The sequence below is a fragment of the Halichoerus grypus genome, chromosome 4 (assembly GCF_964656455.1).
Source record: "Halichoerus grypus chromosome 4, mHalGry1.hap1.1, whole genome shotgun sequence".
Classification (NCBI taxonomy): Eukaryota; Metazoa; Chordata; class Mammalia; order Carnivora; family Phocidae; genus Halichoerus; species Halichoerus grypus.
Window position 1 is genome coordinate 70,289,458 of NC_135715.1, and position 27,809 is coordinate 70,317,266.

The window sequence follows — 27,809 nt, forward strand, 5'->3', positions numbered from 1 at the left end:
TCTACAATACAGCCCTTTTACAGGACGTCTGTTTGAGTTCTAAAATAGCTTGAGGCAGGATGCCCGCTACGTGACAGTCTCCGAGCTTGGCACAGGAAAAGCAAAAGAAATAAGAGATCAGGGATATTCAATGATTTGAATCTAATTTGAGCTAATGATTTAGTGCGGAAGGGTGACACACGCTAATAAACATCTTTACATTGTAATATGGGTTTGCTGCAGTTGAGCTGTTCAGAGAGCGCTGTGGAAGGTCAAGAGGCAGCCCCAGGCCAACCTGGAGGTAGGAAAGGCTTCCCGGAAAAGGCCAGGCTTCGGTTGTGTTTCTTCTGGTTCCCTTTTGAGTGATGTTTAGTTGCTCATGAAGAAACTTCGAATAATACATGAAAATATAAACTGCAGAGTAAAACTTACCCCAAATCTCTTCACCTCGAGATAATCAGAGTGGACGTTTTCGTGAATGTCTTTCCAGGCACATGTGTGTATAGGGACAGCGTCTTTCCTATTATCATTATATGAAGGTCGAGGAAAAAGGATTAGTTGTTCAAATGTAGCAATAAACCCACAAAAGACTCACCCAGCAGCTTAAAACATGTCTCTGCATTTTATTTTAGGAACACATCAATGTGGTCACAAAACATCTTCAGAAAGAGGGATAAGTCAAGAAACATACAGAATGGGTCTGAAAAGAGATCCGGGGCCACCCCCAATCTCACGGAGTGGGGCAGACACAAAGTTATTTTCTTCCAGGGAAAGCACGGTTAACTCAAGCTGCGAAGCCCAGATGGTCATTAGATTTACAGCTGTCTGAAGAGGAGCTACATCTTTGCAAGGGTTGAGTTATGACGACTTTCAGTATTGATCAGAGAGTGCCGACCCTGCATTCAGCGGAGAGTCAGGGGATGAGAAGCAGAGGGGAGATGGTGGTGGTTACTGCCTTTATGTAGTTTTCGAAGTCACTTCCGAAAAAGAGGATGAGGTAATAGTTGAATATACCAGCAAGGGACATGAGGAACAGGAACAGTATGATTCGTTTCCCAAATATGTAGCCTGGCGTGCTGGAAGAGAAAGAAAACTGTAGAAGCAGCAAAATGATACGAACTTAACAAAAAATGGTATCAACTTTGAGATACATGGGGTTTAAATTAGAATTCCTTTTACTCCGGAACGCTCTATATACTTCATGTGAAGAATGGGAGCGTCTCCGCTATTATTGGTCATTGAATATATTTCAAAACCAAGCTAAAAGAGCCTAGACCCCCAACCTTATCGTCGTTAGGGCTCTGCTGGGCAGCTTCTCAGTGTTCTCCTGATTTCCCCAATGGCTTGAAGGCAGTGGGTTCTGTCGGTCGGTCATCAGGCATTCTGACCGGGGATTTGGAACCCCATTGATTTGTCAGACCCCCTCCTGAGGCCGTTCTGCTCCGGGAGTGCCTAGAAAGCCGCGCTAGCAGTTGGGTCTAACGCAGGACCTAAGTACTCTATGAGAGGGGTGCTGGGTTCAATGAGCCAATAAGGCTGGTGGAATCTAAAAGGTGCTTCAGTATCTGAGAGTTCAGTCTCGCTCCTGAGGCTGCTGGGGAATACCTCCTGTTCCTGCTAACGAGAGCTGGGCCCCTCACAATGGAAGACAGGCTCTTACATTGTAAGTGAATGGAGGGGGAAGAGATGTTTTAGTGCGTTCATATTCTTCTCTCAAAGGCTCTAAATCTTAAGCTGCTTAGGCAAATCAGCAGCTGGGGTCAGGAGACATTTCCCCAGTGATATGTGACTGCCTAATTGTACACAGCGGCTGCCCCGGTTTCCCTCCCCACCATCCTCTGTGACCGCTGGGGCTGGATCCATCTGTGCAAGCACTAGCATGTTCAGAAAGTCCAGCCAAATGGCTCGTTAAGGCTGTTAGTAACAACCCCGGCGAGGGGACCCTTTGGCAGCAAGACTTCTCAACAAGAACAGCCGGCTCAGCTGAACAGGTGAGTCAGTGCTGCTGAGCCCGGTTTTTGACATAATCAAGAGAGAAGAATTTGGCAGACACGGGTTCGACATGAGAAATTGTATCTTTCGGAAATGGAGCCCAAAGGTTCATACTGTAACTCGTAACTTTCCTAGCCAAGAGTCTGAAAACCATTCTGCAGTTGACTGTCTATTTCCTTGCTCCTCAAAGTGTGGTCCACAGTCACAGAGTCTAAGTAAGGGATATTTTTTAGCCTTTTTATCACAGCAGCATCCACTGGGAGCTTGTTAGACATGCAGAATCTCAGGTCCCTCCCTAGATTTACTGGATCAGAATCTGCATTTTGACAAGTCCCTCCATGACTCACAGGCCATTAAAGCTTGAGCAGCCCTGCTAGCTAGCTGCCCCCACCCTGCTCCTTGACCAGCTGTGGTCTCTCCTGGGTTTCCTGTTTACAGTCATGCTCATGAAGGGAGACGTTCTATCTCTTTATTGGGGAAAAATATTTGGCTCCTCAAGGGAGCTTTATGGGCTGAATTGTGTCCCCCCCCCCATTCATATGTTGAAGTCCTAACCTCAACACCTCAGGACATGACTGTATTTAGAGATAGAGTCTTTAAAGAGGTAATTGAGGTAAACTGTGATCACCAAGGGGGACCCTGACTCAATATGACTGGTGTCCTTACAAGAAGAGAAGGTGGACACAGACACACACAGACAGAAGACCAGGTGGGGACACAGGGCAAAGACAGCCATCTGTGAGCCGAGAAGAGAGGCCTCAGGAGAAAACAAGGCAGCCAACATCCTGATCTCAGATTTCTCACCTCCAGAACAATGAGACAATCAATTTCTGTTGTCTGAGCTGGTACCCGCTTATGGTATCCCAGGCAGACAAATACAGACAGTTACCTGCTAATGCCGATAAGGAAGTCACAGAGGCTAAGTAAGGGATATTTTTTAGCCAGAGAACAGAGGGTTCAGAGAAATTAAATTGTGAAAAGTCAAATATTGTGGTGGCTCAGATTTATCACATGAATGAGGCCACCATATGCTCATTACAGAAACAAGAAAAAGTGATTTGCAAAGCTGTTTCAGAACGTGCTCGAGATAAATCTGTGGTGAAGGATGAAATGGCCGTGTCTGCTGCTGAAATTGTGGTGTTCTTGACTTTGGGCAGCATTTTTCAAAGGCCTCGAGGTAGATCGCCCCCCAGGAGAGGGCTGTGTGGTGCCTTAACTCCTCCCAGACCATGTGAAGGGTGCGGGGGGGGGGGGGGGGGGGGGCAGGAGCTCAGCGCATGCGCATCACCTGCAGGGCTAAGGGTGAATGCAGGTCCGCAGCTCGGGCACTTCATTAGCTTCCTCTTTCAGTCTGTCAGGCTTGGAGATGGGCTATGGCCCTGGGAGGTGGGCATGGTGCGCCCAGAGGAAGGACCTGCCCCAGGCTCTGGGGAAGCCACGGAGAGTGTAGACGGAAAAGCCGGCCACAAGCTACATAATTAGACTCTGAAACTCAAGGCGTGTCTTTTATTGTTTCTAAAAGCTGATACATAGTTCTCTCTAAATGGGGTGGGGAAAGTCAGAATTAAATTAAGCATCTGAGGGACCTGGTGTTTTATATATGAAACGTCACTGAATCCTCAGACCTACTCTGTGCAATATTGTTAACCTATTTTCCAGGTGGGAAAACTGAGAATAGACAGGTTGAACGATGTGCCTAAGGTCACACAGGCAAGAAGAGGCAGAGTGGGAATTCGAACCTGTCTGTGTGAGGCCACAGTCCTGCTCCTTCTGCCTTCCTGAGGGCTCCTGGGTTTTGGAGACTAGGATTTTGTGGTTAGTTTTGAAACAAATGTATCCCCCCTTCCAACACACACACACACACACACACACACGCACGCACCCACGCACACAACATGAAACCTACATGAAAACATACAAGAGGCCTTATGACAAACAATTCCCTTTCAAATGTGCCTAAAACTTCGGGGAGGAGGAGCTGTGGTGTGAGACAGGCGAGCCCCGGCATCGAGGCCCCTGAGCCCCAGGCCCAGCTCTCTGCCGTGTGGCCTTGGGCAAGTTGCGGACCCTCCCTGCCTCACACAGAAAATATATACAAAATGTGGGTAGGAGAAGAAAACTTTATGGTCCCTTCTGGCTTTATAATTCTGTTCTTTTCAATAAAGAAATACCACTTTAAACCTGGTAACTTCTAAAGGGAATAAAAACTGTAAGGCCCATGAGAGCAAGATACTGCTCCTTTGTTCACCCACATATCTCCAATAAATCAGGTCCTCCATACATTTTTGTCAAATGAATCATCTTGGAAAAGAGGCATGAACAGCCTTCAGTGATTCCCAAACTGTGTGTAGAAGTTGTTAAAATGCGTATTCTGCTGGCTCCCACCCCAGAGATTCGGAGTCCATAAAGTCCAGGGTGGGGCCCAGGAATCTATATTTTTAACAAGCACCCCAGGCAATTCTGTGTCGTTGGTTGGGGGGTTTCACTTTAGAAACACCAGCCTTGATACCCCTAAACTCACCCCTGGAGTCTAACTCTGGTGACGTATCCCCATGGTCCACATTGGGGGTGGGGGGCAGAGATTCTAAAATATTGACCCTAAAGGGGAAAATGACTACGAGGGACCAGGACTTCTGAAAACTGTGCCCATAATTATTTCTATAGGTTTAGTGTTTTGGGTACTGCCCCTGACTCCCACAGCCCCCGGGCTTCCTTGAGGGCGAGGGCTCTGTCATGTTTATTATCATCTCAACAACTGACTCAGTACCTCGCTGGGGGCAGGTGGTCAGTAAGTATTTACTACATGGGTGGGGAGTGAACGAGGAATGAGGAGAGCAATCCAGGCAAGGTGGAGTTGGTTAACCTGAGTTCCCTGGTCTCAAGAGTTGCCAGTCTCTGCCCCATCCACCACTGGGTTGAGAACTTAAATTGCAGAGAGGTACTTAGTAGGAGCTCCAACAGGGAACAGGGCTCTGAGGGACAGGAAGAGAGGGCAGCCTCGTGCCAGCCAGGAAAGGTAGATAATAAAAGGCAAGTAGTCTATAATGCCAAACAGCCACTGCTTCGGGCCAGATAGTAGCTTAGAATGAAAGGGGAAGAAACTAAAATTCATTCTTAACTGCCTGTAGAGATGCTACAAATTACCTAATCAAGACAGGGAGAATGGGGCCAGGGAGTAGGATGTAGGACTGAGAATAAGAGCCATAAACTTCTAGGGGGGACAAAGGAGGGGGGTACAAAATCCCAAAAGGAAGAAGTTTTGGTGGGGGAGATATATCAAGGAATGTCATGCCTACCCACTGGACCAAAAAGGACACTAGAACTTCTGATGTGGTTAGGGCCAAAGCCCGACGAGGAGCAAAAGATGATTGAGAGCCCAAGGGAAAAATTCCTGGAAGGGTCTCGCTGAGCAGTATCTTCCTCTGTTGGTGAGCCCAAGAAATAAGCAGATCCCTAAGACATTAAGCCATGAAATCATTTGCAGAGTCCAAGTGTGGCACAGCCCAGGGACGGAGGTGGGCATCCACAGTGGAATCCACAGTGGAAGGGTATTAGCACATAGCTTCCAGAAGGTAGAATTGAAAATCCTCTTGGATTTAGCCACAGAGGCCCTAAGGCTTATATCCACCTCAAGCTATATTTTGGTCTAGATTAGGATTAGACATTTCATCTAGTACCTATCATGTCTGTTGATGACAATAGCTCAGAGCCCTATATTCAGAAGTCCTATGAGGCCACGTTTGGTCTCAGCAGGAAAGAGCACTGTGATGGATTAGTAATGAAGGCTGTGGATGCAGGAAAGGTGAGAGGCTCTAACACAGCACAGATGGGGGTGCCGGGCTGGGGTCATCTCACCTGCCTCTCCTGGGGGACACCAGGCCACGATTTAAGAGTTTAGGCCAATTACATGTCTATGAGGTCCAGGGAAATCCAATAGTTTTAAGATTTTAAGTCTCTATCTTATTATTTTTGCCACCTTGGTTCGTTCCCTAGCAGTGATTACCTTGAAAATGAAAAGAGCCCATGGGTAAATGACACATTTTGTCATGCTCCACGGACTGTCCTAGAATTAAAGCAACTTTAAGATCTCAGGCAAGTGGTGACAGATGAGGAGAAGAGTGCCTGGGCCAAACCCCTGACACTTTGGTGAGGAAGACAGGGAGGCCCAGGGAGGCAGCCTAAGAGAGCAGACACCCCCCTCCCCGACTTCACTGATAGACACCCCTCCTCCCCTCCACCTCCTGACAACAGGTGATCTCCCGGGGAAAGGCAGAACAGAGCTTTTCCAGGGTGGGAGAGAAAAAAGAACTTCATTTATGACAGTGTTGATTAGGATAAGAGACATGATGGAATTGTGGTTTTCAAGGATACATACGAATGCCACTAGAGAGGCCTGAAGAAAAGAAGAGCACTGAAAAGAATGGCTGGAAGGAGAGTCGTCCTCCAGGCTGCAGCTCACCATCAAGCACCCCCCCCACCGCCCGCCCCCCAGCCATTTAGCTTCACAGGCTCCCAAGGTCCCCAGATGTTAGTGCTTTCACCCGCCGACCTCAAGGGCTGTCAGAGCCTTTGTCACCGCTGAAGGATGCTATCTGAGCGGAGAGCCCATTAACCACGAGAGAAGGGTGCTATTGTGAGAGACAGAGAGGGATGTGAAACGAGACAAGGGAGAGAAACGGAGGGGAAGGCTGGACCCGCGTAGGGGCGGCAGCCTCCCAGAACTGGAGAGAACCAGCCTGGCTCTTGGAGCCCTCCTGTTACATTAGGAATTCTAAGGAACCGATGGCAGACTAGACCGTGAACATTTCTTCTGTAAGTATCCTCATTTATTTTATGAAAATCCCGACTTCCCAAGCCAGGTGTCGTCAAAGTATATAACTGCTACTCTGGAGCTTTCCGTCTGACAGCATCTATAAGCAATGCAATGGGGACACTATTCACAGACTCCATCCTTTGCATGTGAGTGCAGCCTATTTTTGCCACGTTCTTCCTGCTGGTCCCTGGAAGATTTGTTACTCAAGAGAACTTATCACAAGGTGCAAGCTTTAGCTCTCGTTTCTTTAGGCAAACAATAAAACGTTTCACTCACCGGAGGCCTTGGGAAGCCAGACACAGAAAGTCATTCAAGGCCCAGACTCTGAAGGGTGGGAGTAGAGGGTGTGGGGTTGCAAGAATGTGTAGTGCGTGGCATTAAAGCATCCTTTGTGAGCCCAGCACCATGTGGAGGAGTTGGTTACAGGGCACACAAGTCAAGTCCCCCAGCTGCATTTGCAGAGCCCGCAAAGTTCAGGGGGTAAAGGATGAGGGATACTAGTGAGCCTTCCCCCTCCGGCCCCAAGCGATCCCTCAGAGCCTTAAATCTTAGGCAGAATATGGTTGTGAGTGATGGCTCTTCTTGCTCAAAAAGCATGACTCACACCCTGGCTCTTAAACAGTCCCCATGGCCTACCTCTGAGTTCTCTCCCCTAGGTAGCCGACGAAGTACTTTTGCCTCACGAACAGGTACATCAGTCCAGCAAAGGCCGCGGGAACTAAGGGGAGAAAGGGAGACGCCATGTGAGTTTCACAGATGCCAGAACATGCTAAAGTAACATAATACCGACACAGTCATTGTGCAACTAGTGTTGGTCGCAAAATCCAGCAGAGGCCTCAGGTTCCCGCAGTCGCAGTTCAGGCTGATGGGAACTTCAGCAAAAAGCCTAGGGCTGGTAGAAACCTAGAAGTTTGATGCTAGTACTGTTACTTTCTATTGGCATCACCCCAAACCCCAAGCCCAGCTCTAGGCTGGCTGTCTTAAAAGCACACCCTTCCCCTCTGGGCCTCCAAGCAGTGCAATGCTCAACCTTTTCTGAACAATTGTGGCCAATTCAGGAAAGATCTCTAGGGAGGGGGCTGCCTGGGAGGGGGGGCAGTCGGTTGAGCATCCGACTCCTGATTTCAGCTCAGGTCGTGATCTTGGGATTGTGAGATCAAGCCCCGTGCCGGTCTCCGAGTTCAGCCGGGAGTTTGCTTGAGATTCTCTTCCTCTGCCCCTCCCCCCGCTTGTGTGCGCTCATGCTCTCTCTCTCTCTCAAATAAATAAATAAATCTTTGGGGAGGAAAAAAAGATCTCTAGGGAGGAAGACTCCCTTTGCCTTCTAGCCCTGTGAGTAACAACCATGAGCAGCACGAGTCCTGAACCTTAGAGCTGAGAATTAGAAAACCCAACCCCACGAGGACTATTACGATCAGGAGCTAATACTTAACTCCTCCTACATCTGGACAGAGGGCTGACTGCAGCTTTCCTACCTATCAGGAGGGATCGTGAGGGTGAAATAGGCGCCTGGGTATAAAAGCACTCTGAAGACCTTCCAGCATTGTTCAAATGCCAAACTAATTGTGTTGACAGAGCACTTTTTTTTTTTTTTAAAGATTTTATTTATTTATTTTGACAGAGAGAGACACAGCGAGAGAGGGAACACAAGCAGGGGGAGTGGGAGAGGGAGAAGCAGGCTTCCCGCCGAGCAGGGAGCCCGATGCGGGGCTCGATCCCAGGACCTGGAATCATGACCGGAGCCGAAGGCAGACGCTTCACGACTGAGCCCCCCAGGCGCCCCGACAGAGCACTTTTTATGTCAGGCACTGCTCCAGCCACTTGGGGTCCTTGGTCTCCGATCCTCCTGGCCACCTGGTGAAGAGTGCATTACTGTCCCCATTTGGCAGATGAGGAAATTGAGGCTCAAAGGAGTCAGTTTGCCCAGAGTCACTTAGCAGACCAAAAGCCCCACGAGGACAGCCATCTTCCACTAGACATAAGCTCTGGGCTCGGCATGGTACCTGGCACATACTGGCTTCCAAAAATTATTTGTTAAATGAACTCATAAAAGTCAGGTGAGCCAAGGAAAAGGTTGTTAAAAAGAAAACCACAGGCCCAAAATGGCATCACTTAGGCCAAGTCCCCAAACCAGGGCTTAATCCCTAATCTAACTGCCGTTTCACAGAAAGGCGGTCTTAACCTGTAGTTGGGAATGTTCTGACGGGAGCCAATGAAGTAATCGGCCACGTGGGCCCTCTCCTTCCTTCAAAGGAAGATGAGGTAATCCGCAGGATAAGACCCGCACTCCTCCTTCCCCCAAGGGAAAGAAACCTTGCCTGGAACAATCCTTTTCTTTTGCTAACAAATTTCTTGCCCCACCCTTCTTCCTATAAAAACCTTCCATTTTGTACAACCCCTGGGAGCTCCCCTCTGCTTCCTAGACGGGATGCTGCTGGATTCATGAATCCTTTGATAAAGCCAATTCAATCTTCAAATTCACTTGGTTGAATTGTATTTTTTTTTTTTTAAAGATTTTATTTATTTGACTGAGAGAGAGACACAGCGAGAGCAGGAGTGGGAGAGGGAGAAGCAGGCCTCTGGCTGAGCAGGAAGCCCGATGCGAGGCTCGATCCCAGGACCCTGGGATCATGACCTGAGCTGAAGGCAGACGCTTAACGACTGAGCCACCCAGGCGCCCCGAATTTTATTTTTTAACAAGGTGGAATTTGAAACCAGGTTTGTATGATTTCAAAGCTGTATTACCACCCCCAGCACTAGGAGTAACATCTACTGGGCATCTATTGTTAGGCTGGACTATATGAAATTGCCATTTTTGTGTGTCCTAAACAGTCAGACATTGGCAGGTGTATATGGTTTGATCTTATCTATTCCATGCAGCATGTCAGGGGCTTTATGCACACTCTCTCACTTAATCATCCTGGGAATTCAATTATTGCTACTTTACAAATGGGGAAACTAAGGCTGAGGAAAGCAGAGTAACAGCCCAGGGTCCCAGCACCAGCAACGAGTGTCCTCAGAACGGTCTCCAGTCTGCCCATCCCCAGACCCGTGTTCTTGCCACAACTCCACCTTGCCCAAAATACTAGTGTCGTGTGCTTTGATAAGAAAACCAGGGGCACCTGGGTGGCTCAGTAGGTTAAGTGTCTGCCTTCAGCTCAGGTCATGATCTCAGGGTCCTGGGATCGAGCCCCGCATCAGGCTCCCTGCTCAGCTGGGGGCCTGCTTCTCCCTTTCCTGCTTCCCCTGCTTGTGTTCCCTCTCTCTCTGTTTGTGTGTCAAATAAATAAAATCTTAAAAAAAAAAAAAAAAGAAAGAAAAGAAAACCAAAGCACAAAAGAAACTGCTTATGAGGTTCATGCTATTTATTATCTGAAGGTCACAGAACTGTCACAATTCACAATCTGCCCTGGACGAAGTCTTTCTTGGCCTGTCCCATCTGGATGGCTCTGCTCTAACTTACCAGCCCGTCTCTCTTTCGATGGGCAGCTAAACTGAACAAGAGCTGACAGGAGTCAGGGGTGGAAAATGGCTGTGCTCACTGCCCTCCTGCAGAGGACGGTGCGTGCCTCGTGGACCCAGGCTGCTCAGAACAGTAGGAGGGGCACAGCGGGTTCGAATCTGGACTCAAAAATTCTGAAATTTGAGCGAACCACTTGTCCTTCTGGGACTTGGGCTCCTGCTCCCATAAAGTGATGGATCTGGGCTAGAATGATCGCTGTGGTTCCTTTTGACTAAAAAATCCAGTAATTTACTATAGTCATAAGGAATGACGATGATCGAAGATGGTTTACTGACACTTTCGTCCCCTAGCAGTGCCAACATTTGTTTTGGCTGAAATGCGTGGTTCCAGGGCTCCAAAACACCTTCCCACTCCCTGTGTATTTATCTAGCTAGAACAACTGGAGATTCATCTCTATCAAGTATCATCTAAGACATAAAAGGAATCATAATTCCTCATATAAGCATAGTTTGACTTGATTTTTCAAGTTATGCCAGACATGTTTCTTATTTCACTCAGGATAGATAGTGGTAAATAAATAGTGAGTAATGACAGCCTTATGGAGCACAGAAGGAGGCCACATGGCGTCCCTGAAGGAGTTTCTGCTGCCATCCCTCACCTCTGTTCCCTGTCACTGCACCTGATCTTTTTCCTTCCTGGCACTTCTCACTCTCGGCAAGAATTTATCCATTCGCGTCTTCCCTGTGGTTCAGCTCACCAAGTGCTGCGTGCCCCACCACCATCTCTTTATTTATCACTGTGTACCCAAGCATAGGGCTTGCCACGAAGCAGGTGTTCAGTGTATATGCAGTAGATACATGAATAATGCAGAAAAATACTCATGAAAAATCCAGGATTTAGCCCCAAAGACCTGGGCTCTCATCCTGCTCTGCGTCCACCCGCTGAGTGACCTTGAACAAGTTACCTTATCTCCCTGAACCAGTGTCCTCACAGATACTGGAGGGAGATAATATCCCCTCTACCTCCTCCATAAAGTGGGAGAGGATGATAAGGATTACTTAGCCCCTCGGAGGCCACCAGTGGCCTTTCCTTAGGCACGCGCCCTGTGGGGCCACGGTGTGGAAGCTGGCCAGGTCACGCCAAGCCTCCACCAGGCGCAATGCCAAGCTCCAAAGGGGACCAAACACAGGACTCTGGTTTCCATTTCATTTTAAATCAACTCTGGGAGTCAACCTGCTGGAGTCGGGGCTGTGGGCTGCTGATAACCCGGGAGAGGGTTGGAGACCAGGGCTCTGCAGACACACGGCCACCCCGCTGGAAGCTTATTAGCGGACGCGCCGAGTGACAGGGTCCCAGAATAGATCCCTCAGGCGCTCTCATTTATAATGCCCTTGCATCAGGGCGAAGACTGCTTAAGGATTCTGAGTCACATTTAGCCTGAAAGCACCCTTGTCGGCGAAGCAGCTCTCAACCAGCCACCGGGGAACAAGCATTAGCAATGCATTACCGCACCCGCCCCGCCCGGGCACAGAGCAGGCCTGCAAAACGACCTCCCCGGGGGTTCTCACCTCTCCGGGGGCTTCGCGGAGCGGAGCTGGAGGTCAAGCAAAGTCTTTTCAATAAAAAGCCCCTGCACTCGAACCCCCTCAAGATGCACGTTTCAGGAAGAGAACACACACACAGAAGCCCAAGTTACCTTGGCTACAGAGGAGCCCCGCACTCCAGAGCACAACAAGGAAAGTGGGGTACGCATCTACACAGTTTTGGCTGTAGAATAAAAAAAAAAATAACAGTAAGGAGAAGAAAAATCAGAAAACATGTTACTGCAGCGTAGTCTGAAAATCACCCGAAACCCAAATTGATAATCACCATCACACGTGAGGCACAAACCCCATTCATAACTGCACTTACATCCACCAGTAAGACACGGGTGCCCCATCAGAAATAGGCAGTGGTATGAAGGAAACACACGTTCAGAATCCGTTCACTCCCTTCCTCGGCGAAGCCAATAGGAGACTTGGTTTCTTGATGGATTCGTTTTGGCAGGGTTCCTGCTCCTGGCTGTGCCAAAGTGCTTCTTGGAATTGAAAAGTGAGCAACACAGACAGCAGGGCTGTGGCAGCTGTCAGGATTAGGGGGAGGTGCAGGGGAGAGGAGCCCAACTCAGGAAACCTTTGTCAGCCGCACAAGTCAGCTCAGCCCCACAGGCTGGGCTGGGGAACGAAGGGTGAGCTTCAAGCACCAGAGAAACCAGGGTCGACTCAGAAAAGCGGGTGCTCAGAAAGGTCCCTTGCTGGTAGTGGGATCGCAGCGTGCAGGGCTCAGTCCGGGCTCCCGTGCAGGGGCTCCCACCTCACTGCAGCCACCATGCTGGTGTCTTACACCCTTCGTCTCCTGTAAGCTCACCGAGGTCCCGAGAGGGCCCAAGGGTGGCTGCACGCATTTTCTATGGCTGCTGGACCAGGTAGCCACAAACTCGGTGGCCTCAAACAAGACAAATCACATGGAGGTCAGAAGTCCAAAATGGGTCTCGCTGGGCTACAGTCAAGTGTGTCAGCATCGCTGCAGTCCTGCTGGAGACTCCAGCCAAGAATCCGTTTCCTCGCCTTTCTCAGCTTCTAGAGATCACCTGCATTCCTTGGCTTGTGGCCCCCTGCAAACCTCGAAGGCAGCAATGGCCATTCGAGTCTTCCTGACACTGACTTCTTTGCCTCCTTCTTCCACATTTAAAGAACCCTTGTGATGACATTGGAGTCTACCCAGATAATCCAGAATACTCTCTTGATTTCAAGGTCAGCTGGTCAGCAGCCTTAATTCCTTCTTGCCATGTAACAGAACCTATTCATGGGCTCCTGGGGTCGGGATGTGAATGTGTTTGGGGGCCTTTTATTCGACCTACTGTAGCTACTCTCATTTTCACATGAGAAACTGAGGTTTGGAGAAGCTGAGTAACCTGTTCAGCATCACCGAGCGACAGTAAGTCCAACTCTAAAACCAGGTCTGTTACCTCTTCGACTAGGCAAAATAAACAGTGAGTGTCCTCTTGAGAAGTTCAGAGTCTAGATCAGGACAACCAATATACATGTCCATGGGAAAACAACCTTACAAGACGTGGAAGCCTGAAAGGATGGGAGGGCAAAGCAATAGAGTGGAAGGGGCACGTGACTAGGATTTGGTCCCTGCCCTGACGTTCACCAGCTGTTTGTCAATGGCAAAGCAATCCCTTTGGACTTAGTTTCCTTACCTGAAAAAACTAAGAGACTGATAGCAACTCTGAGAGCCATGTAAACTCTAAGAGTTGATGCTCTAATGAGGTGGTGCTCAAGGCGTGGTCCCTGGATCAGCAGCATCAGAACTTGCTAGAACTGCAAATGTCAATGCCCATCTCAGACCCACAGAATTAAAACCTCCCAGGGTGGGGGAAATAGCAATCTGTGTTTTAACAAGCCCCTCCAGGTGACTCTGAAGCATGCTCAAGTTAAAAGACCACTGGTCTAATGTAATTCAAACCGCACGGGTAAAAGCAGAGATGCAATTTGCATAATGTATTCAGCCTTTTATCCAAATTCCTTCCTTGGAGTCCTTCCTCGGGATACTTCTTGATCTGGTTCTCATGCTTTCCCTCCTAAATCAGCTATGAACTCTTGTTCAGACCAATAGCGTCTCATGCTCACTGGTACCACTGAGAACTCTGGAATGAGCAGCCCTTGGTCCATCCCCTGCAGAGAACCCAGAGAGGATGGACTGTGTCCCTGGCCACAGGAAACGTCACGTCCCTCTGATGATCAAAAGATCCTCTACTGGAGAAGTCAATGAAATTAAAGGTAAGAAAGCAGTGTATCCTATCCTGGGCGATAGGCACAGGGGAGAGAGCAGAGCCCTGCTCAGCTTGCCAGGTGCCCGGGGGTTCACTGTGTCTAGTGGACACAGCAGGAACTCTGAAGGGCAGGAGGTAGAACAAATTTATTATTTACGGTGAAGTACTTAGCGAATAAACAGGTCCTATATGCAGCTACAGAGCACAAGCATCATATCTATTCTTACATATCAGAGGCACAAAACCACAGCCTTGGGACTCAGAATGTGATCTATTTCCCAGTTCAAGAAAAGCAGGAGCACGTCCCTTATTTAATTGAATAATGTTCTACATCTGATGGGACCTAATACCTGATGCTCCAACAGTTTGAAAATTTATTAATACCAAGATCTCCCCTGCCTCCTCCTCATTCTCATGCTTCTGTTTTTGTTTGTTTTTAGGTACTGGATTCATCTGGGTGGTGCAAAATTTTAAAAAATTCTTAATTATCTAAGGAATTTGCTCATTAGAGAGAATGGTATAGTAATGTGACACTGAATTAGTCATTCAATCATTCTTCCTATTGTCTCAAGTCACCTTGGTCCCCAATAAAAATGGTCTGTCTGGAGTTAAATGAAACTCTCCCAACTTTAAGAGAATGGGCTCCTCCTCTGGATTTCCAGAATATACCCAGAGTCCCGTCCCTCGCTCTGGCTCAAGCCAGTCCTTTTCTGCTCCAGGATCTCTGATACGTTCTACCCACAGCTCCACGCAAGATGCCCCTCCTTGACAGAGGGCCACTGCTGGGCTGAATTCAAGTGGCTTTGGTCAGTGATGCGGCTATCTCTTGAGATGGGGCCTAGCGGATGCTCACATGGTCTTTAAAGTCACAAAGCCTCGGGGCGCCTGGGTGGCTCAGTCATTAAGCGTCTGCCTTTGGCTCAGGTCATGGTCCCAGGGTCCTGGGATCGAGCCCCGCATCGGGCTCCCTGCTCGGCGGGAAGCCTGCTTCTCCCTCTCCCACTCCCACTGCTTGTATTCCCTCTCTTGCTGTGTCTCTCTCTGTCAAATAAATAAATAAAATCTTTAAAAATAAATAAATAAAATAAAGTCACAAAGCCTCGGTCCGACGTCTAGTCAGCTGCTGTGTGAATGTGGGTGCATTTCCTAGCCTCACTGAGCCTTGGTCTTCCTCATCTATAAGAGGTGAGTGGAGACATTAGTAATTACCGCCCTGGCTTGTGAAAATAAAATGAGATAAAGCAGTGTTATGAGCAGACTCATAACAAGCTTTCAATAAATGGTGACTATTACTGTTCCGACGTCTTCCTTCTTACAATCCCCAGTGGAAATGTCTTTCCTGCTGACAAATTATCATTCTTCCAAATTTTCTTTTGTGGAGAGTTGTGCGCCATTTTTTCTGCAAGACAAAACTGGCAAACCCATCTTGGCTCTCATTTCTTGAGGTCCAATTCCGAGGTGCTTGCCAGATTTGTCAACAATTCATTGTGCTGCGTTCGATTTGATGCACTACACTATCAATGTTTTCACGGAGAAAAGGACTCGTATTTTCCCTTCCGTTTTTCTCCACCTTTGGGAATCAGATACAGAAGTACTTACATAGTGCTTTGTTAGTGAGTTTGGATTAACTTAAGTAAATATCACTAATAATAGTAATAGTATCACTACTAATCAATGGAATCAATGCAGATCTATTACCTTCAAATTATTTACAAGTCCACCCCACTCAGAAGTGAGTCTGAGGTGGATTTTGAGGGGTGCAGGAGAGAAAGGACTTTAGGGTGGCATTTCCCAAAATGTATTCTGTGAAACACTAAACCCTTGATATGCTTTGCATAAAAAAAAAAAAAATGGGGGGTGTATCTGTAGTTAAAAAAAAGACTTCCCTTTCTTGGAGAACCAAGAATCACAATGTTCCTCAGCTCATTAAAAGTTCTCAAAAATCTTGCTGTCCAGAACTTCTTCTTCTCTGTAACACGTGTTACCAGCCCACGAACTTGTAATCTATGGAACACATGTCAGAAATTTACACTTGTCGGGCGCCTGGGTGGCTCAGTTGGTTAAGCGACTGCCTTCAGCTCAGGTCATGATCCTGGAGTCCCGGGATTGAGTCCCACATCGGGCTCCCTGCTCAGCAGAGAGTCTGCTTCTCCCTCTGACCGTCTTCCCTCTCGTGCTGTCTCTCATTCTCTCTTTCTCAAATAAATAAATAAAATCTTTAAAAAAAAAAAAAAGGAAATTTACACTTGTCCAAGGACCCCTCTCTTCTCGGCGACCTGTGCTTACCTGCACTCCTAGGGAAGAATCTTAGGTCAGTTAATTGAGCTTTTCCTCCAGAAATCAAACTTTGTTCTACCTGTGCTCCTCATCGGGGAACAGAGCTTTGAATTATGTTTTATACACATGAACAGAGAGTCAAGGTCAAGATTCTTTTTGTCTCTCAAACCCTGACTCAGTTCTGCCCTGGTGGGTGATGGGTGATGGGACAGACCATTAACCGAGGCCAAGCTGGAGCTGATGGGCCAGACCTCGCTGCAATATCTGTTTATCAACTGCCCCCCAAATCTGGAACCATCTGTATCTGTCAGCAGTCATATTTTATGCTGAAAAATATGCATCAGGCTTTTCAATCCACCAGCATCATTTATCCTGTTATGCTAGTTTTTCTTGATAGCTGTGGTCTGGAAACATTTATGATCTCACATCCCATCAACCAGAAGATTTGATCATGCAACCCTGTGACAGGTATAATACACACTCGGCTTTCAACCTGAGTATTAAACATGAGTACAGCTTGATTTCTTCGTTTTTAGACAACAAGATTAAATATATGTTCTTTTCTTTTTGCAAATCCATGGCTCAACCTGTCTGTACCTTCTTTGGTGCTTTTGGAGGCCCCTCGACAAGCCACCGCTGGAGAAGAAATTTTGCTGGACCAACACACAACCCCTTGCCTATAGCTTCCTGGCAGACGCAAGCAGACTGGGCGCCTCTGGCTTTTGCCAGCACTTCTATAAACCACCCTTCTATAAACCACCATAGGCACGCCAAGTGCTTGCTGTTAGCTGGGTCAGGGAGGAAGTGGTCTCTGTAACAGAACCACAACAGTGTCTGGGCAACCTTCATCTTACAGAAAATTCTCCTCACCTCCCCCTGAGCTCCTACCTCTCCACAGCTCCCTCCCCTCTTCATTCTTCTCGCTCTCCTTTCCCGGAGGTGAAGTGGTAAAGACGCAGGGGCTTGGGGAGCTGGGCTGCGGCATCCACACCACAGGGACCCCCGGGCAGCAAGAATGCCCCACCCCTCTCCTCTGGCCCCTTCTTCCGTCAGGAACCCCACACCATTGCAGAACTTCCAAACCGCCCTTCCAAATGACGCAGCGTAGCCAGCACCGAAGGGCATTTCTGCAATCTGGGTACTGGTGCCAGGGGCCAGGTGTGAGCACAGAGCCAGCCCACCTTTGGGGAAAACGGCAGAAACTGAACGGCCTGGCCTGCTCCATTTTGTCTTCATTGCTAGCAAGATGGAAACTTAACTTCATACATTGAAGGCCCAAATGTTAAAAAAGAAATCTCCCTGTAGGTAGCTCAGCAAAGAATTTCCTTGAGATCTGACTGCGGGAATGACCCTGCCCAGGACTGCTTAGTCTGAGGAAGGGGGTTGAGAGCAGGTGGTGAGGGCCCGGGAGAGGGGGAGGTCTTGGAGGGACTGTGCGCGCTCAGGAGCAGCCTGAAGCCCCAAGCCCAAAAGGCAAAGGGCCCAGATGGGGTGAGGGGACCAGGACATCAGCCTGCGATGATTTCCTTGCGTGTCCATGACTGCCCCTTTGGAAAGATCTGTGGGGGCGATCAGAGTCACCTCTGAGTTAAGACTCAAGGCCAGCTCCTGAGCCAGTTCATAGCTGAAGCCTTTCCTTCTGACAGGCCCCTCGTCACAGGCACAGAGAAACAGGCCACTGCCTGAAACTGCTGTTCAAATACATTCTGCATAAAGGAAAAAATGAGTGTTTGAATAACATAGATTCAGATTTGCATCCTAAATAGCTCCCATTTCCTTCACTGAACCGTTCAGGTGTTTTCAAGCAGCCTTTTTATTCAAAAGTAAAGAATGGGGGCGGGGGGAGCAATTGCACAGTTCCCCCATTCTTACTGTTCTTGTTCTGGTTGCTCAAGGAGACCGGGCATTCTGAAAGGTCCTGCCACACCTCCAGATGTCCACGGAGCGGGACACAAGGGGCAGTGAGCTGAAGGCTGCTGCCATCACGGCCCACTTGTTGTTTCCAAAGCCAGCCAATGAATCATGGCTTGTTTTCATGGTAGTACCTCTGGACTAATTCCCTAGGAAACTGGTAACACTGTGACCACAGGACTGGCTCAGGGTTTCTGGAGCAAGGGGGAGTGTGGTGATCGCACATCTCCCCTCACCCCAGCCCCCAATATCCCCAATTCCTTTCTTGAAACACTAGCACTTATTAAGATGATGAGGGGTGTCCACAAAGCCACCCCCACTCCCACCCCCCAGGAGAGGTTCAACCTTCCCTGGGAGCTCTGCCTCCCCCCGCACTCTGAAGGTTGGCCCAGATAGACATGTAGCCTTGAGAGTGGTCTTCACTCTGATAGGGAGGCCCCTGTGCCCGGGGCCGCACTCTGTTAGTTTGCAGTATCAGGGTTTGGACTCACTTGGCAGTGTAGACCCGCTCAAAGGCAAGTGTTCCCATCCTCTGGAAGCTCCGCCCATTATGTGTCTTGCTTTCATGCTCCACCTTGTGGGCAAAGAAACCTGGCAGAGAGAAGGGTTTGGATCTGGTTTATAACGGGCACATTCTTGAGCCTGGTGTCCCATTATTTTACTAGAACGTTCAATGTTCCCTCTATGTGCCCTCCAAACAGCCCTAAACATCTTCCATCAAATGTCATTTACCAAAAATTCATTCAGCAGCTATCTCTACAAATCACTGCATTTGGTGATGGTAAAGCAAGATCTTGACGGTGAGCAAGACACAGCCCCCACTTTCGAGGTTCTTACAGTCGAAGGAAATAAACACACAATTAGGGCAGAAATTGCACTCTAGTGATTCATGCTAAGATGAAACTGACTGAGAACATTGAGGATCCAAGAGGCAACTTAATTCAGTGTTGGGATCACGGAGTGATCCTTAAAGGAAGCGACATCTAGGATAAGATTTGCCAAACAAGTGGGAATTAGCCAAAGAGATGGAGGAGGCAACAGAGGAGATCACCCCACTCGAGTGGAATGGAATACACAAAGGTGCAGAGGCGAGAACTGTCTTTGGTTTGCTATGTCCAGCTTATGATGGGGGAAATCGGGAGCAGGGAGTGGAAACTGGCAGAATTACGAATGAGGCCAAAGAGGTAGATGGTGAATTGTTCTTTCAGAGATTTTTCTTTGTGACTTGCCATATGCCAGACACTTAGCTTGCATCTGAGAGCAAAACACACAGAGAACCTTGGCCTGAGGAGCTTATGTTCCAGTAAGGGTGGAAGAGGAGATACATCATACACAGTGTTTTACAGTGAACAAAACACTTAAATTAAAATTATACTGTGTGCCGAGCCATGGACAGAAGAGAAGGCAGAGCAGGGTGAGGAGCCATGTGGCATGCTCATAGGGTGGACGGAGTGAGAAAGCAGTAAGTGAGCCCAGGCCTGAAGAAGAGGATAGTTGAGAGGTGCCTACTGGATTTAGCAGCGTGACTATGACCTTGATGAGAGCCATGTTAAGAAAATCAGAACTTATTCCCATCTCACGAGCAACAAGGAGTTCCTGACAGGTGTAAGCTGAGGAATGGTGTTAAGCAGAGAGCCATTCTGTCTTCTGCATGGTGAGTGTCTAGAGGGGTCAGGCCCACGACAGGGGGAAGATAGGAGGGAGCCGACTAGGGGGTTGGCTGTGGGGTGTGAGGGGTGCCGAGGAGCCAGAATCCCGAGGGTTTGTTTATAGATTGGGGCGGGGAGGGGTAGGAATGAAGGTCTCTCTCTCCTCCCCCCCGTTATATTCCTTTACTCCTATTTCGAGAATATCAGGGGTCTATGGGATTCCTTTTCATCAGCTTCATATTAACTTCCTCAAAAAAATGTCAAATGGATGCCTTATCAACCATGTATATGAAGAAAACCCTGCCCTGGTTTTCTTTTGGGCAAAAGTACAGCCCTACCCTAGCAACGTGCCTGTCTGGAGCATAGCTAAGGGCCGCTGGTCTGAAGGGGGCATCGGCCAGCTCCAGGCGCTCCAGCAGACACCTGACATCTAGTCCCTTACTGGGTCTTGCGCTGACGCTGCGAAGTGGGCGGTGCTGTTCCCACTTTGTAGACAAGGACGCAGTGCCTCAGGGAGGTCGGATAGCTCACTCCACTGGGGAGCAGTGCAGCTGGGGATTCAAAGCCAGGGGGGCAGATGAGGACGTTTTTTTTCTCATTACTGTCACATTGAAGCTCACCGCAGGGATTCCATCAGCCACACGGGATGTAAGTACACATCGGTCTGTTCTGAATGTCTCTTCTTACCACAAAATACAGTAGAAAATTCTGACCATTGCCTTTCCGGAACCCACTGGGACAGCCCTTGCCTCTGGACATGTCACAGAGACGGTATTAAGAAAGTCAGAGGTTATTTCTGCAACCAGCCGCACTACTTGGCTGTACTTCTCTGCATCTGCCTTTCTTCTTCCTCTCCTTGCTCAGAGAAACCAACCCCTTCCTCTTTCCAAGGACTGCCCTCTACCTGTGACCTTGAGTCCATTTCTGCTACCCCTTCAGCCCTTTGTTTCATCCGTGTTCTCCCCATTTCCTGAACCTTCCCTCTCTTTCTTCCTCCGTCTCTTGACCCTAGAAACAGATTCGGATCTTTCCCACCCATCAAACAAAACAAAAGCAAGCCTGCCTCAATCCACTAGGCTCTACCTCTCCCTCCTGCTTAGCTAAACTTGAAAGAATTTGGCTTTCTTTGTCCACTCCTCACCACCCACTCACACCCTGCCCCTGCGTTATCCTCCACAGTGTCACAGAAACTTCTCGTGCAGAGACCATGAACACACTTATCTTGGCCAACTGCTGATGGTAGGCCAAACCAGAGAGAGAGCGAGAGCCAGAGCCAGACACATGAAGAGAAAAGGCTGCAGGCCATCCCTGAGCACCTACCACACGCTAGGCCCTGCTGGCTACTTGCCCTCCGGTATGCCAGGCGGTGGTGCCTCCAACAGGTACATATGGAAGTTACCATAGCTCCGTTTCTCAGTTAAGGAAACAGAGTCAGAGAAGCCAACTAACTTCCTCAGGATCACATGAAAAGATCTGGAGATTTTAGTTAAGCACAAAGTTAAGAGGCTCCAGCAGCGAGATACAAGTGTTCAAAGAATCACACGCCCATGATTATTTTCATAGAATTGATGTCTGGATCCCAGATGCATCTATCATCTGCATCTTAGACAGCACAGGGCAAGATGGGTGGGAGGGGGCCCCAACGACAAGGGACCCTGGAAACCAAGTCACCTGAGAAGCGATACATTGAAGGCAGGATGGTACAGCTGACTCTGTAAACCTAGAAGCAGCAAGCATAGTCCAGGCTTTTCCAGAGAATAGAAACAGGACCAGTGGATGGAGGTTATAGGGCAGTAGAACTTCTTGAGGAGTGTGCGTTTGAATAAATGTATCTGAGGCAATATACATAGCGTAAGCGTCTACTCTTTGGAATGGGTTTGGATCCCAGTGTCACCACAACTGGCTCTAGGACTTTCAACCAATGGTCTAGCCTCTCCAAGCCCCACATGGCTTCTCTGTAAAATGGGAATAATACTAGTGTATATTCCACAGGCTGCAAGGATTCAGTGAGGTATTATTCCCAACACAAAGCACTGTGTTTGACACAAAGCCAACTCTCAAGACACCTAATGATGGGAAGGGCAAGCTCGGTAGGTTGTGAGCTCTTTAGCACAGGAGGGTTCAGGTAGGAGCTGCTGAGAATGGTGTAAATAAGATTTCTGCTATGGGGCACTTCATGAGTCCTGTTTCTAAAGCCCATCTAACCCTAGGTTGGGTTGTTAGGTCTTCCAATATGGTGCCCATGAGATTCATTAGGAGTGTGTGTGTGTTGGGGTGGGAGTACCAGGAATGACACGGCAAGATAAGGGCTCACTACCAGCTCTATATCCCTCCTCATCACTATTCTCACAAACTCTTGTGTCCGCAGGGTCATCATGTCTCCCCCTTCTTGGCTTCATGGTAAGAAGAGAGTGGAGGAGAGAGGATGATGCCAATTCCCACAACCCTTCCCTACTACCAGAGGGCTGTGGGAACAGCTCTCCTGCTGGAGGACATTTTTTCTCTGCTGTTGCCATTCAGGCTTCCATGCACGAGGCTCAGTGCCCTACCCCTCGGCTCACCCTCTCCTCTCAATCTCATTAGTTTGGCTTCCTATGGAAATCACTTTCCCCAAATCTGTGTTTTTTCAGGTTTGCTGCATGTCAATGCTGCTGGCACCTTGGCAGGAGAAGCTGGAGGCTCTCTGGATGCTATTCATAGGAAATGCATCTATCTATACTCCCTGGGAAACCAGGCTTTGGGGTTCTGGCCCAGCTTTCTTGGAACGATGTATTTTAAACTTGTTCTGTGCTTCCAAATCTATGTTTTGCTGGATCAAGCTGGAAGAAGGCCACAGGTTCAAAGATCTTGATGACTAAAAATGTGTAAGAGTCAGAGGAGGAAGTTCCCCCAGGCGGACTGGGCTCTGGCCTCTTCCCAAGAAATGAGGTCCACACAGTGTACAGAAAGCACAGACCCCGGATACCATCATGGACACAGGTGGACCAGACCTCGTTGTCTTGGGACAAAGACAAAGTGTGCGGTGCCTGGCAACAGCATGTAAATACTCCTTAACACTAACAGAAAGGGCTCGAAATGGCATTTTGCGGGGCAGGAGGAGAGAGGCACAGTTTTTGCATATTTTCTGAACTTTGTAAGGAAGATCTATGGTTGCAACGTTGCAGTTAATTAGAATTGCAAAGAGAGGCTCTGGACATGCACTTGAACCTTTGTGTTTACCTGAAAACTCATGGTGCAAGCAAGTACAGATGTTCTCTGCCAAGTTATTGGAATTTTTCTTATTCCCAGACATGGGCACAGTTCACAGTTACAAGTAAAAGGCCTCATACAGTGGTCTCAGCATCACAATCACATGGCAGTCCGAGGTCTCTGCCTCACAGAGGAATGTGGCTGGGCTGCTTCCGTGGCTTCAGAAGAGCAGCCGGTTGTCCCTTCCCCAAGCAAAGGTGCACCAGAGCTGTTCAAAGTCACTCTTCCCCCCACGTTGCCCTAGCGGCTCACAGCGGGTAGGGGAGGGCAGAGGACAGGATGTGGCCACCATGTACGGTCTGCCCAGCCTGAAAAAGTCTCCAGTCTCCCAAAACGGGAGCTCCACTCAGGTCCATACTCATATCTCCCCACCAGGAAACCTCCATCCTACTCATCAGTTGGTGGACCTCTATTAGTGAGGCCACTGTGTTCAGTCCCTATCTATCTGAAATGGCCTGTCCAAAGTCAAGGCCCTTAGACTGTGGTTGTTAAGACTCAGACATTTGGCTGCTATAATCTCTCCTTCCATACTGTACCAAGGAAGAAGACTTACTCTCACTGCCAAAAACAATTAGGAACCTCCTGGTCCCTCCTCAAGTCTGATCAGGGTTTGTTCTGCCACTAGAGAAAAAGCCCAGGACCCACTCAACAGACCAAGGGCGGGTTCTGCATCTCAGGAGAGATGAAGAGACTCTGTACTCACAACAGGAGACCCAGCAGCCTCCCCCAAGTCAGCTTTGAACTGAGAGGGAGCAGCTCAGGGTGAGCGCCAACCTTCCAGCTAGTTTAGCCCCATCCCCATAGGCGGGTGACGGGGAGCTGGCTCCCCAGTCCACTGAGATCATCAGCTACATTGATGCTCATAAGACCACTGAGATCATCAGCTACATTGATGCTCATAAGAGGAAGGGCCAGAGGGGAGACCCTACACCGAGCTGAAAGAGCCCTGTCCACCCACCCACCCGTGGAAAACTGCCCCCAAAGACACCAGAAGGGTCTTTGAAGGCTTCCTGTTGACCATGCCTGGCCATTTTTCTCACTATCTTTTCCTTTCCTGGGGGCCCACACCATAGCGATATCCCCATAAAGCCAGCACAGTGGGTCCCAGCAGGTGTAGGCAGGTTGAATAAATGAATCCCTGGCTGATGTGCAAGATCAAGGGAGCTCATGGTCCCTGCACGAAATAGCAATGGCTTGAGGAATGGCAGCCTAAACAATCCCTTTGTTCCCTCTCTGAGCCGCAACGTGATGGTGTAGATTTAGTATGAAAATGTTTGGGTCAAAAAGCGATCAACTGCTGTTCCATATAGGAAACATACTCGGAGGATGCAAAGTCGGGCCTCTCTTGGGTGGGAAGGTCTCCGGGAAGCCCCACTCTGGGCTCAGAAGGTGAAGCCTCAGCTTCTGTCCACATTCAAGCTGGGGGGAAATAACAGGATATCCCAAACTGGTTAAATACTCAAACTTCCCAAGTATGACAGTGTGGGGACACGCAGTAATGACCATTAGGTTACAGCAGCTGCCCTTAGTAATTACTCTCCCTTTTCCTCTATCTTAATAAACTACAAAACACAAAGCCACTGGAAATATGTGTAAAAAGAGTCGGTGGCAATCCTGACTCAGAACTCTAAAGAGAAAATTCTACACGGTCTTATCTTTTTCAGGTCTGGGTTCCTTACTTGGTTTTTTTAAGTGCTAGCAAGGTTAATGGAAATGCAAACCCCACACAAGAAAAATGCTTCCTCTCTCTCTTTATGTAAATATATAATGCATAGGAAAAATGCTTCGAATTTATACATTGCTAGGGGGAAAATGAAAGTATTACAAAGAACCTGTTTCTCCACAAGGGGAAAAAAAAAAAGAGCAACACAGAGATAAAATAATGATAAGGGGATTTCTCCCTCCCACCTCCCAAATTGACATGTTTTTTAGCCGACAGGTGACAGATAATCTCAATTGCACTGAAGTCAGCCCAGCCGCACTTACTAAAGCCTACTGCCTGAGTAAACATGTACTTCACTTTCCCTTTCTAGGCTTCTTGCCTCCCACCCACTCTCGGGCCACAGTAATTAATAGTTAAAATGCTGACTGCAGACACTTCAGTCAGGGTTTGGATCAAGCCTCTAGGTTGCTGCTCTGGCTCTGAAAACATGGTTAGTCACCCCCATTAAAGTGAAAGGAATCCCAGGAGAAGGAAAACCCCAACTGTAGGCACAAATGCACACACCCATACATTCAAGGAAAAGAAACAAATAACAAAATAAGGCAAAAGTGGGCCAAAGTGCACACAGACACAGAGACCGGTGTAAGCCTGACTTGCCAACACCTGGCAAACAAAATCCACCCTTGGCCCCCCCCTCCGAGTGAGGACCTTCCCTTACCGTTCTGGACCACACTGATGAGGGTGACAATGGCCAGCAAGACAATGTTGCCCACGGCTTCTTGATCCATGTTTGCTTCGGGCTCCCCGGGGAGGACTGTTCTAGTCTCGTGGCGGGTGCCCAGGCCTGCGCCGTGCAGAAAGGGGAAGTGAGGGCCCGCACTCCGTCTTTCATCATTAGAATTTCCGAAGGTCCCGGCACAGTTACACACCTACTTCTTCTTTCTCTCTCTCTCTCTCTTTTTTTTTTTCACTAGCCACCAAAGCGCCCTGGCTCGTGTGACCTGCCAAGAGAAGCAGAGCTGGGAAGAGGAGCAGGAAGGGAAGAAAAAAAGGAAACTTGGGTTTTATTTATAGAGCACCCAAAAGATCTGGGTTTTGAGTGCTGCCTTTCTTTTCTTGAATTCCCAGGGGGGGGAAAAATGGAATACTTCACACACGGCAGGGTCCTGAGTGGCAGCCACATAATGAGGGCTGGATGGGGGATTGAATGAATGAATGAATGAATGAGGAGGGGGGACAAGCTGACATCTCCATTTCTACAGGGGAGAAAAAGGGCAACAAGAGAAGTAAAACTAAACCAAAGAATTTAGATAAGGAGCAGAAATGAGGATACGGGTGACCGATAAGGAAAACTTCCAAACGGGCAGCATTATTAAACACTGCTCCCTCCTCAGAGGTCATTGCTGAGACACCTTCCTGGAACCTTCTCAACGTAATAATAAGAGTAGAGAGAAGGGGTAAGAGTGAGCCTGCTGGGTGAGGTAGGTGCTCACCTGTCATTTTACAGGACAGCGTTCTCCTTGTAAATGGCAGTCTCTCAGAAGCCACACAGAAAATGCAGGATTCCTGCAATCTTCAGCCCAGACTCAACAACTTGGCAGTGATCAAGAGGAGCTTTTATCAAAACCTCACTTTGAAAGAGAACATGAGCCGCTAGACTTGGTGGCTGCAGGGAACTGCATCTTCGTGTGGGAGAGGCCACCTTGAATGTCCTCCGTTCAACGGAGAGAGACAGAGGTCCATGGAGGCAATGTCCAGAGCTTGGACATGTGGAGGCCTATGGCAAGGGCAGGCCAGACAAGGTCTTGACCGTCCGGAGAACTCTCTCAGTGCCTGGGGCACTCTGCCAAGCGTGATGTCACAAGATCGGTTAGGTGCTCAGCACCAGCAAGATTTGCATATTCACCTTAATGAGGCCCTATTTCTATGGGAGGTCTGGTAAGTTTCAGAGGCTGCTTAGGGCCCAGGAGATAAGGAGTCTGACCCTGGTGAAGAGGTAGCCTTTCTAAAACTTATCATAACTAAGGACAATGCATCAGAAGTGAAGGCCAGTCCCTTCGAAAAGTACTCCAGTTGCAAACAATAGACACTTAGCTCAAACTAGCTTGGGCAAAAAGGGAAATTGATTGGGTCAAAAAATCCAAGGAACTGAACAACCGAAAGTGGAAAAGAGCAGAGATGTCTGTGGTTGGGCCTTGGAGGCCCGGCGTTCTCTCTCTCAAATAGAGTTCTCTGTCTCTCACTCTCTTTCTCTTTCTCTCTCAACTTTCTCTCAGTTTGTCAGCTTTGTTCTCTCTGCAGACCACTTTTCTCCACAGTGTAAAGGACCGACTTCTCTCATCTAAATTCTTAGAACGATCTCATGGGCCCTAGCTAGTCACATATCATTCTTAGGACAACCAGATGGCAGGAAAATGAAAGAACCTGGTAGTTTCCATAATTGTCATATGGTTGAAGGAGATCGTTCCCTAAAGAAAGATTGGGCGTTGGGGGGTGTGGGGTGAAGGGATGCCGGTATATCTACCATCACACTGTGACGGTCCACCACTTAAAATCCCAGATTGAAACACCCAGTTATTAAAGCCGTTTCTCTATCACACGGCCTGATGGCTCTAAGGCTCAGCCTGACCTCCTTCTTGCTTGGGTGTTTGTGTTTATGGCAGGTAAGTGGGTGCCACCATTGGTAGGCACATAAAAAAACAGCATGACAAAATCCAACAATGCGTGGGGAATCATTCCAGCCTGGGTTCCTGGAACACAGGAACTCAGGAAGGGGCAGCCTCTCTTCTTGCTTCCCAAGCCTCCAGGGACCCCACAAAATGGGGTTAGGGTGGGGGTGGGGTGTGGTGGGCCTGGGGTGGAGGTGGGGGTGGGTAATGCCCAGCCATTTCCACTTTAGGAGGCGGGAGGGCCCTGGTAAGAGGTTCAGTCACTGCGCCCCCCTCCGTGGGCGCCCTCCACATCCGAGCTCCCTGGAGTCACCCCGCCAGGCTGGA

At 48.6% G+C, this 27,809-nt stretch overlaps 1 protein-coding gene across 1 annotated transcript; it reads right to left on the reverse strand.

Annotated features, from left to right (window-relative positions):
* Window positions 1-577: 577 nt before the first annotated feature.
* Window positions 578-25,779, reverse strand: ALOX5AP (arachidonate 5-lipoxygenase activating protein). The gene is made up of 5 exons (XM_036099661.2): window positions 25,532-25,779; window positions 18,744-18,843; window positions 11,944-12,014; window positions 7,421-7,502; window positions 578-1,055 (listed from the first exon to the last, which is right to left on the reverse strand). Exons 1-5 carry the CDS (start codon window positions 25,599-25,601, stop codon window positions 893-895), a joined length of 486 nt encoding a protein of 161 aa, XP_035955554.1. The 5' UTR covers window positions 25,602-25,779; the 3' UTR covers window positions 578-892.
* Between the last annotated feature and the right edge of the window lie 2,030 nt (window positions 25,780-27,809).

Coding starts and splice junctions, on each gene's coding strand:
- ALOX5AP (XM_036099661.2), bottom strand. CDS start 25,601: ATGGATCAAGAAGCCGTGGGCAACATTGTCTTGCTGGCCATTGTCACC. Junction 18,844..25,531: donor CATCAGTGTGGTCCAGAACG/GTAAGGGAAGGT, acceptor TCTCTCTGCCAG/GTTTCTTTGCCCACAAGGTG. Junction 1,056..7,420: donor CTAGGGGAGAGAACTCAGAG/GTAGGCCATGGG, acceptor TTTCTCTTCCAG/CACGCCAGGCTACATATTTG.